Genomic DNA, 10828 nt, shown 5'->3' with positions numbered 1-10828 from the left:
AAGCTAGTAGAATCGGTTGTAAAAAACAGTGTAAATACAGTCATGAAGCAAACAAAGTTTCATAAATTCTGGGACCAGACAATAATTAGAATGAATCTTTTGAAACATGCTGAAGCATTCTTTTGAGCTTATTTTAGTCATACGGTGCCCACATTGAACTAGGGTCTGATTAGCAAGTGAAAACATGGTACCCTGCTTATAAGAGACATCTCGTATAAGAGACAGAAACTGCTCCCCGGTACGTGTCTCTTATAAAGGGGTTCAACTATATTCAAAGGCAAATAAAGCCTGGGGGTCAGTTGCCCGTTACCGGCGTGGTGTGTGTTCGTGGTTAGCCGGGCGCGTGCTGTGGAAGTACACCCCACAACACTAGGTACAAGAGCCTTTTGTAGCAGGCTTTTGTAGCAGCAAGAAAGGAATTTTTGTAGCAGGTTTGGAGCAGCCAGAAATGCCATTTGGAGCAGATGTAACACCATCTCACAGGATTATGGTGCCGCCCTAATGTCCCTACATTCCGCTGTGCAAGTCCCCCGCCAAGTACCTCCTCTCTGTCTATCTCAGGCATTCTACCATGCACTACAGCTTACTCTGAACCAGGAACGCAGTTCCTGCACTATTTCTCGATGTTTACAAAGGCGGAGTTATGTACCTTCGGCCTCAGCGAGCGCCGCGCGCCGCATTATTGCCATTTGAAGGTCAAACCTCACTCGCAGAGTTGAAGGAGACCAGATAACAGGCCTTGCTTCGAGTTCGGCAAATTGCAGAGTGTATGTGACAGTATGGCAACATTCCGTAAACCAAGGTCTTTGCTTGCATTTTTTTTCTATCAAACAGCAGTTTCCATGCGCTCTGAAGCTGAGCATAGCTTCGTCTTCACCCAACACAAGGTTGCCAGAGTCCACGAACTTGCGCAAAAGACTACATAAGTAAATCTTACCAGAAAGCACAATTAATCTTGGATAATCCTCCACTAAGCAAAGCTAACCCCAAAGTTGAATTGAAGTTTATCTGTTCTATTCAAAACACAGAGAAACGAAAACGAAAAGGGGGGGGGGGGGGGGGGGGGGGGGGGGGGGGGGCGGAGCAAAAAGGCGACCAACCCTCCCACATTTCACAGGGAGTTCGTTGCAAGTTTGAAGTTAGTTTTTGTTTCAAGTTCACCGGTGAAAGTGAGTAATTGCCTCAAAACCAAAGGGCACCGAACTAACAAGCGAGGGCAAAGCGTCCAAGACCCTGTTTGTTCAATACATGCAGCAACGGAAAGTTGCGGGCAGCAAAGCTAGGATCGCCAAAAAGGGGAGACTAAATTGATGTTCACCTCCAATAAACTACCACCTTTCATGTGGATATTATTCTTTCTGTTTGCAATGAGACACAAAAAACATTTTACTTTTTGGTCATTTTCCATTGATTGTGGCGCAGCAGCCGACCCCGCGCAAACACAACCGTGCAAATGCAACACGCAGAAATTCAAGCAGATGGCGCGTAGGGCTAGCGGCCTTACGGCAAAGCCAAAGCCAAGTTCCATAGCCGCTGATAGCCTTTATAAAACCAAAACCATGAACGCCTGGATGAAACCGAAAACGCGTTGTTTCAGCCAAGTTTTTGGGTGCTTGACATCATGGTGGTCCTATCTCGCAACTAAATTCAGGCGCTGCGATGTAGGACGACACTGATAAACGAGTTTGGCGCAACAGAGACGGTTCTGCGCAGGAAGGCACAGGTGAACAAGTTTGGCACTCAATGGCACAAATGGTGCAGCTGTTCCACCCCCGCATATTTTCCCTTCCTCGACCCCTTGAGCCGCCAGAGATCGGTGCAGTGCGAGTTACCTGTGGCCAGGCAGTGCACAATGACGCGTCCAGCTTCTCAAGGGCCCAACTCACTGGCACGAACCTTCTCCCTTGGGACGATGCGACGCTGACCTGTGTGGTCAGCAGCTGCGGTGGCCGTCCCCTGCCGAGCCCACCGCATCCCAGCCAGGTCCTCCACAAGCCGAAATCCTGCAAGCAAAGCTACACTGTTCTGATGGTTTCCAGCAGTAATCCGCTTCCCCAGTAATCAGCTCCTTTCATATTACAGCAGCACCACGCTCTTATGTTCCTCAGTTCTGCGTCTTCCCAGCTGCTACGTTGTTTTGTCTATCTAGTCCTGGAGCAGCTCACGTAGAGTCCCATGTATTAAAATCCTCACCGTTTTGTCGTGGCTCAGAGTACGTTCCCGGATCATTCATCGCAATCTGACACTCCGAAGCCGCCCGAGCAACATGCGCAGACTGCGTGATTGACGTTTGACAAGCCTTGGCCAGGCTTGGCTATGGAACTGACTGCATGAAGCCGCACGCAGGTGCTATTCTTCACCACTAAATGGCCCTATGTTACTCTATGCTATCACCATCGTCACTGCGCTAACAGCAGAAGTTTCACTTCGGAATGCCGGAAGTGCATGTTTGTCATAAAGCACCCCTGCACGAATAGCATGCGCTCTCGTAGTCATCGCGCACATCAAGCTTAGAGAACACCGTTGAACTTTCAACCGTGAACTTTGTCGCACCTTGATGGCGGCGCGAAAACGGGAGGCGCTTTCCCTTCAGGAAAAGCTTGACGTATTAAATGCAGTGTACAAGCAGCCAGCGCGGAAAAGAGTCGACATTGCTGGGGACCTTGCATTGCCACGCATAATGCTTTCCAGCGATCGCAAAAAGCGGCAATACTACATTCTCAAGTTTTTTTAAAGTTCAGAAGCCAAAGTTGCAGAAACACATGGTTGCAAGTCCAGGCTACACTGTTTTCGTTCATTTTCGAAAGCTTCCTCGCTGCAGCGTTTTCCTGGTTGTTACGTTTTGTTCTCCCGGTCTGGCAAAAAAACGTATGAACGGGGCTCCACTGTATTTTTTCAAACTGTCAGGAACTACCCAAATACCCCAAGACATGCCAAACCCTGTACTACACGTGCGAATTCGCTGCTGCAGCATCGCTCGTGCGGCAAGAAGGCCCATTTTGGCTGCTGAAGCTAATCGAAAAATGTTTGGAATAGCCACACGTGATGAAACCCAAGTTGGCATTCGGTAATTTTCCGCAGCAACAGAAATACATTCTTCTGCCACACGAGCGGTGCTGCAGCAACAAATTTGCATGAAAACTTGCACCATGTAGAACGGGCTTTACACTTATCTATATTGATGATACAGCTTTACTCAGGTCTTAGCACAGTCTAAAGGAAGCCAAAACCCTAGCAAATTTAGAATTACATAACACATCAAACTGATTTACCAGTAGCGGATTCGTCCAGAACACTACAAAAAAGAATGAGTCTTTTCTTTCAACCAAACACAAGCAGCGCAAAACTGCAAATTATACATAAGAGATACATGGGGTTGTTCGTGTTAAGGTAAAAGCTATTTTACCCCATTCTTACACCCCGAACATGTTTCAGGAGATCGGGTTAAACCTGATTTCTCCCCGAATGGACCTTTTCAAAGTAGTGATCTGCGTAGCCGTGCGCTGACGGTCTGCCGTTCTCAACTAGTACTTGCAAGAAGCAAGCCCCACAAACACAGCTTCCAAACTTGAGGAGCATTTGCATGAATCTACCTCTCACTACCTCCGGCTGGCAAATGCAGCACTGACATTGCTGTGCCTGGCTAATGCAAGCTGTGTGGTCTAGAGAACCTTCTCCCAGTTGATATACATTCAGTGATCAGACAGGCCTAGAGTGAAGACAGACATGTTGTGCAAGGAGATCATATGGTACGTTAACAAAGATGAGTACGAAATTGACGACCAGTTTCTTGTGAAAAAATGTTTCATTTCTTATAAGTTACCAATGCTCTTTACTGTCATCATTACTGATTCATTTCCAAACAAATGCAGAATTTCGGAGAGCATTTCCTAGAAAACCCTGATGTTCCCCCCCGATTACCAGATTGAAATAAGCACCAGTTGTACGCGTTAAGAGTTAAAAATCTCGTGATACCCTCAAAAATAAACTGAGTGCATTACTTGGTACATCTGTAGATTTAACCCAGAAATATTCAAATTTCATAATGGTTTCACACAAAAACCCGATTTCTCCCTAATTATCAGTTCGAAAAATAGCACCGATTTTTATCCCCCCCCAATTTTAAAAAAATATAAAACCCTAAAACAAACAACCCTAGAGATACAGCACTTAGTAAGGCTGAGAAACAATTATTTGGGAGTAATCATTGATAAATAGATAAATGGCTACCTGACATGGAAGAGCTTTGCAAAAAAAATAAAAGCCAGTTCCCCGCCTGTGAAATCTGCTAAAACAGCGGAGCTCACTTTGGCACGCTGTCGGCCACCTCCCGCAGAGGCGGGGGTCGATCACATCGCCACTCACCACATTATGTACCCACTCGGTGCTCTCCCACGGAGGTCTGAGACGGCAGTTGGATGTGTGCTGCGTGCCAAGATCTTGCACTGGATGGCCGTGGAAGCGGTGGCGCCATCTTTCAGCCCAGCGGGGTACCTTTGCCTGTGTGACGGGCATCCCCTTCGCCTGGCAAGACAAGCACGCAAACATTATGACAACAAAACACTACACACTTTAGTATTTTTCACTTGGGGATTTACATTGTCATACAGTTCCCCTTTGAAATCGCTTTGAGAACTGCACCGATTTTGTTTCTTTGTTCGAAGTGTCCCAACTAGCTTCCTGTGCCCTGTACCTTTTAAGTACACTTGGCCATTCTTTGACTGACCCTGCAAACAGTGGGCCCACTTGCAGACTTGCAAGCAGAAACAACTCTCGGAAGCAACTCACAGGCTGCACTGCATGGGCCAACACAAAGTTCCGTGCAATGGATTCCCCCAAGGCGAGAGGGTTCGAACAACTTGCCAACCGTGCCTTGACAGCGGTCACCGTGGTTGAAATACACCAGCGTCACAAGTACACGAAAAATGACATTAGGTGCCTAATGCCTTAAGTTTTCATGCCATTAATTCGCTGCCAAAAGCAAAGATATAAGGCCACTCACTCTAATGTCATTTTTGGATTAAAGAGTTCCGCACAACTCATTCACCCTCACGAACATCGCAAATCTTCCTACTCTCGAACGAGATGAGCACCAAATGAAACCGACGAAACTCAGCACCAGAGCGTTAACGCAGAAACGTGGCTGAACATCAAAATAAGACGATTTTTTGTGCACTCTTGGTGGCGAAGTTCTGAAGAAGATGAAGATCACTAAAACAGCGACAAAAGGCAAAACATCGTGTTACACGTCGCTTCAAATTTTTCGGATTTGGTTACCGCTGGCAGGCGACGGCAGCTGCTGAAGCCACTCTAGAAATGGCTCACACCATTTTTTTAGAAAACACTATTTCTCATAATGCTTTATTTCAGAAAAAAAAAAAAAAATTTTAACCCTTGTAAGACGTTTTTCTTTACATTGAAAACTTCTAAAATATTAGCGCACTTCTCTTGTTGGTCATTATCACCACCATGCCTTAAGGCCAGAATACATGTAGCGAACTTTAATGACAAAGTTCGCGCGACGGAAAATCCGCCACGGCAGGGCGCCGTTTGTTCGTTGGGCTGAACTACATGGAGTTATGACATGGCATCCGCCGCCGTTCCATTGCTGGGTAACCTGCATGCCCAGAATCAACGGCGGCGTTCAGTAAACAGACCCAGTGAAGGAGCTCCCCGCTTGGGTTGTACATCGTTTGACGATTCTGCGTGACTCATGGGCGTTTCTTCTGCTGAAATATGCGTTTTCAGTTCTCAAAAGCATTAAAGGCAATTAAAAAAAAAAGAAACAACAAATGTTCCCAGGGAGATTCAAACCAGCGACTCCAAGAACATGAAACTGGCATTTTACCACTGATGGCGACATGTTGCAAAATAGAGCTACTCAATCTCGCCTCTGAATACACACGGCTGGCTGCTCCTAGTATTTTGCAGTATTTGAGAGGCCCTCGCACTAATATCGCCTGTTCTTCACACGCCCATCTTGGCCCCATGTTGCTGTTAATACAAGTTATGTAGCCGGATCGCCTTTATTTAGCCTAATGAAAGCTATCGTACATGCCTATCTCAGTGACACAAGCCGCGGTAGTTGGGTCAGGACCGTGTTGCGCTTACAGCTTGAGCTATCAGAAAAAATGCGGACTTCACTTCTTGCAACACCATTTTCCTCAATCAATCTCCGAGTTACAATCTGTTTTTTCTGCTGGAGCAAGCGCGGGACAAGTGTACGTCTATCAAACTCTCCCAAAGCGTCCGTCTACAGGGCCTGTACACGCCATATGCCATGGAGGGGAAATCGGAAGTCCTGATTGGTACCTTTGGTTTGCCGCTCGCCGCCACCGCTGCGCCGCCGATGAACTTTTCTGACACTGCTACATCGGCAGCAGACGACATTTTTTCACCGCCGGGCATTGTTCATCGTCTTTTCGTCGCATTCTCGCTCCATGTATTCAGGCCTTTACACATTTAATGTAGTACGGCCACCCAAATAATGTCCTTTGGTATCTTAAGGCCTTAAACACTTAATGTCATTTTTCACGCATGTATGACATGGGTAGCACAGGCTGCCATCACTGCACATTTTTGTGCTACACACCACAAATTCACACCAACTTAGCTGCATATTTTCAGGGCAAAAGATACCCTGCGCATCCAGATAGCTTGAAAGCTCAGGCCTGTGCCGTCAAAGTAAGATGTTCAGGAACGAAAGAAAGCTCCCAGTAATCCAAATGTACAGTGGGCAGTCCAAACAAGCTTTCAACCTGGCAGCAATGATTGGGTGCGCTGAAGGACACAGCACATTTCTTCGCATGCCACAGAGCAGGGGAATAAATAGCCTTGATACCGCTCTCTTGACGGTTTTCTTCACAACTACGCTGGCTGCACTACTTTTACAGTCGCGTCATTCTTGGACTATAAAAGTCCATCATTGGTGTAAGAAGCTGGCGGCGTCCCAGTACGTAGTCGTCTGGTGACATACACAGACTATAGGCTCCGTGCGCTGCTGTTTTGAGCGCAACCGCAGTGCCGCCGAACAGCGGTGCAGTCAAAAATCACATGTTCCTCAGGCCCAAGGAGCCGCTGTACAGGGTAGAGATACCGCAGTCATTGCAGAAACGTCAAGCTACTAATGCATATTTCTGTGTATTGATGGCTCCCCAACATCTTCAAAAAGGCTGCGAGCAGGCTGCTAAAAACATACTTTCCCTCAGTTCCCTGGAAATGAAGCAGGAAGGCGGCAGCGATGAATCCGTGCAGTGCGGCGTGCAATGTAAACGCCGATCGACTTCTGGCCAAAAACCGTCGTTTTGGTCTTTTGTGTGAATGCAGTTTATAATCGGGGAACTTGTTTATGTGCACGCCCGCCACCAGCTTCGGTGGGGACCTGTGACAGCCGGTGCTCGGCAAAGCACGCGTACACAGTGCGAACGTCACTTGGAATAAAAACAGCGCGCCACCATACACCCCAGCAATCTTCTCTCAGTGCTACGGAATATGAGGCAGAATAACGGTTGACAGACAAAGCTGCAGGGATTTCACAGGCAAGGAACCACGCCAGCTAAACAAATGGGCAACAAATGTGCGTATTAATCACTTTGAAGCAGTGACGATGTCGGCCTTTTTTTTTTTGTCATTGGGCCTATGCATACCCCCGAATTTTAGTATTACAGTTCACTTACGCTTCAACGATCTGTATGTTTGATTCATTATTTGTATTATGGTGCTCATCGGTGATGGGCAGGCGAATAGCTCCTGCCTGTGCAGCACCAGCGGCTGCTTTGACGCAGATATCGCAGCCAACTCTATACGACTAAAATTTCGTTGATTCAGACAGAAGAAAGTCTGGCGCTAATGCCAGTGCTGAAAGTGGGCAGTTGCTGCCCTGTGTTCACGAAAGTTGACGAGCCTAGCAACTGCATCAACATGTTCACACGATCAATGCCACCCATTCAAGCGCGTGTAGCTTGCCGAGACTATTTCACTTCGATTCACTGAAATCTTAATAAAGTGTAGTGATGTGTGAGCCGCATGTGGGCAACGTAACTCACAACCAATCACTGTATCTGCCTTTCACTAAAATTCGGCACCCACACCTGTTATGTGACAAACGCCACTGCTACAAACATCAGACAGCTCCGTTGCGCTTGCCAGCCCCTCCGGGACGCAGTAAACATCGTTTGCGGCATGTAGCTGGCGACCACAAATTAGTGCGCTGGTTCGAGCAACCACTCATAGCAGCGTAGCATGAGCGTGCACAGAGGATTGTGCACGCTGGCAATGGCAACATCCGATAAATGCCGGCAGTGGCCGTAGGTTGTGCTAGTTGTTCAGGCGCCGGTGTCGCCACCATACCAGCGCATGGGGCCTATCCCCAAGAGCGATGGTGCTGGGGTTGGGCCACCACCGTGGCCACGAGCGAAAAATAAACGTGGACCCCAGTCTGGTTTCACGGCGCGGTAGCATTGGGACGCATACCGCCTCATCTCTACTTGGCAGTCATGACAAAGCCATGCCAAGCATCGCGCACAACATTCTCATTTCCTTTACCACGCCAGTGACACATCGACACTGTCTAAGCCACAAACTGCAATGATAACAAGGTTCAGCCGTTTGACATAAACATTGGGCAAGTCCAGCCGCAATCTCCCGGCAACAAAAGCGCCGAACCATTGCCCCAGGAAAGGCCACAACTGCGTATAACGTCACTGCTCGTGTTTGCACTGGTGAGGTTTTCAAAAACACTTTGACAGCTACACGTGTACCGCGTTTCCAGTAGGACTGTTCCGAACTGGAGATGCTGGAGCACCTACTCTGCTTCTGCCCCCACCACGCGGGGCCGAGAGCAGAGCTCCACCGAGCGCTCCAGCGTCGAGGCCTTCCCAGTGCCGGCATGGAGGACCTTCTCCTCCCGAAGGGGCCTGCGGCAACAACGGGAAGTCCATCTGCTCCATCACCTGGAGACGACCGGCCTCATGCAGCCGCTGTAGCACGGAGTGCAGTGATTGACTGATGTGCCCGGACTGACAGCTCCCCTTATACTTCTCTCTCTCTACTTTATCCTATCACTCCCCTCTACTTCCCCTCCCCTGCACTGGGTTGCATGCAGGTGAGCTCCCTGCCGAGCTCAAAATATCCCCAGTGCATTTCCTTTCCTTTTCCTGTCGCAAGCCACAACCAACACCACCGTTTCCAGCGCCCGTATCGACGAGACGTTTAAAAAACGCGGCATTGACGCTTCGACAAACTCAACTGACGGACATAGAGGCACCGGGCGTGAAAACTAGAATACACAGAAAAAGCATCAACACAAAGCACGAACGATACTCACTGTCATTAATGTTAAAGAATAAAAGACATAACGAGAGAAGACAAGCACCTTCGAAAGCTTTCGCGCCCAGCGACGCTCGCTACGGCAGATGTCTCGCGGTTGTTCCTGCTTTGTCTGCGAAGTGTACGCACCTTTAATGAGAAGCGTAGACTTTCTTTCGTAGATTACTTTACCATGCCACTATTCGCCTGCTTTGGCGTGCGGACTTCCTAAAGCGACACACAACCGCTAATAACCACGTGCACCGCTCCTCCTTGGCTCCTCCGTCAAAACTTTTGTGGCTGTTCCCGCTACTGTCGTCACCCATAACAAAAATATTTAGCATTCACTTATGCAACAAATTTTTATTTAAGAATACACCGACAGTGTTGGTTTTACAGTTTATGTTAGGCTAAGGTAAAATATATATTACGAGCGCCCCTGGGAAGGGCGAAGTGGCGCGAGTTTCAAACGTTTATAAAATGTCACGGGTATGCGCGGAAAGCGGCGTCAGCTGCTTGTTTCAGTACATACTCATTTTTAGTGGAACACGGAATTAATAAAGGAATAAAGGACATGCCGGTGTTCTAGATATCTAAGAGTTTTCTTCATGAATTCGACCTGTGTTCAAATGTGAGCTCGTGAAGTGCAAGGGGTATGGGGGTCGCCGAGATTTCTCTATGTGGTCAAAATTAATCTCAAACCCTCCATTACGGCGCACCTCATACACAGCCCAGGTGTAGCTTCGGCGCGTTGAACTCCATAATCTATCGATATGTAGATGATGTTCGATTGGTTGGGCAGGGATGATCGGAGGAGGGCGTTGTATATCGGTTTAGGAGCTCGAGAAACTCACGTGGTAGCTGCCCTAGACGACAAAGGTAGTCGTGGCTCGTTGTCCCTACACCAACATAGCGTACACCCTTTGTAGATTTTTAACGCAAACTCTTATCACCGACAGCACGTGCGATAATCGACAAGTCCACGTCCAACCGTAAAGCGCTAGAGTTCACTAGACAAGCGCACTATAAAGGGAGGAATGTACGGTTGATGACTGGTTTAGCAAATGAATTTCTAATGACACGAATAAAACTATATATACAGGTCAACACTTCGCACACCACTGTACGCATGTGTCACTCTTCAATATTAATCGTGTAGAAAATCAGTTTCCTTTGCCAGCAGCGAAACGAGCGGAGTGAAGGGGCACTCGCCCTGGAGGCATGACACCACACAGAACACTTCCCTGATTTCCCTGGTCACTTCATCTCGTGACGTGAACAGAACTTCAGTCCTACAAAATGCTCAAGTGCATTTCACTAAGCGCAGTTCTTGCCCGATACAGCCGTCTGCTGACCCAGCACATGGCTCCCGTCAAGGCCACGTACCGATTACTTTTCGCATGAAAGCGGGACCTTGTACACCATCCCAAGGGAGGATTTGACAAACTTGCGCATGTGCATTACTTTTCAACATTAGTTCCTTTTTCTTCCTTTTTACCGCTTTTTCCACGAGATGTCTCAG

At 47.9% G+C, this 10828-nt stretch overlaps 1 protein-coding gene across 1 annotated transcript in view; it reads right to left on the bottom strand.

The window, feature by feature from the left end:
* LOC144168795 (uncharacterized) overlaps nucleotides 1–9591 on the bottom strand; it is a 53235-nt gene extending 43644 nt beyond the window's left edge. Inside the window, exons 1-4 of the mRNA XM_077697762.1 lie at nucleotides 9457–9591; nucleotides 8808–8915; nucleotides 4366–4524; nucleotides 1833–2003 (exon numbers count right to left, since the gene is read on the bottom strand). Of these exons, the coding sequence (XP_077553888.1) occupies nucleotides 1833–2003; nucleotides 4366–4515 (321 nt within the window). The 5' untranslated portion in view covers nucleotides 4516–4524; nucleotides 8808–8915; nucleotides 9457–9591. The remainder of the gene's footprint in view (nucleotides 1–1832; nucleotides 2004–4365; nucleotides 4525–8807; nucleotides 8916–9456) is intronic.
* Nucleotides 9592–10828: the final 1237 nt, after the last annotated feature.

Source organism: Haemaphysalis longicornis, unplaced genomic scaffold (genome assembly GCF_048455015.1).
Source record: "Haemaphysalis longicornis isolate Haplotype H1 unplaced genomic scaffold, Haemaphysalis longicornis Haplotype H1 scaffold_2, whole genome shotgun sequence".
Lineage (NCBI taxonomy): Eukaryota > Metazoa > Arthropoda > Arachnida > Ixodida > Ixodidae > Haemaphysalis > Haemaphysalis longicornis.
The sequence above is the reverse complement of the archived record's forward strand: the minus strand, read 5'-3'. Positions and strand labels throughout refer to the sequence as shown.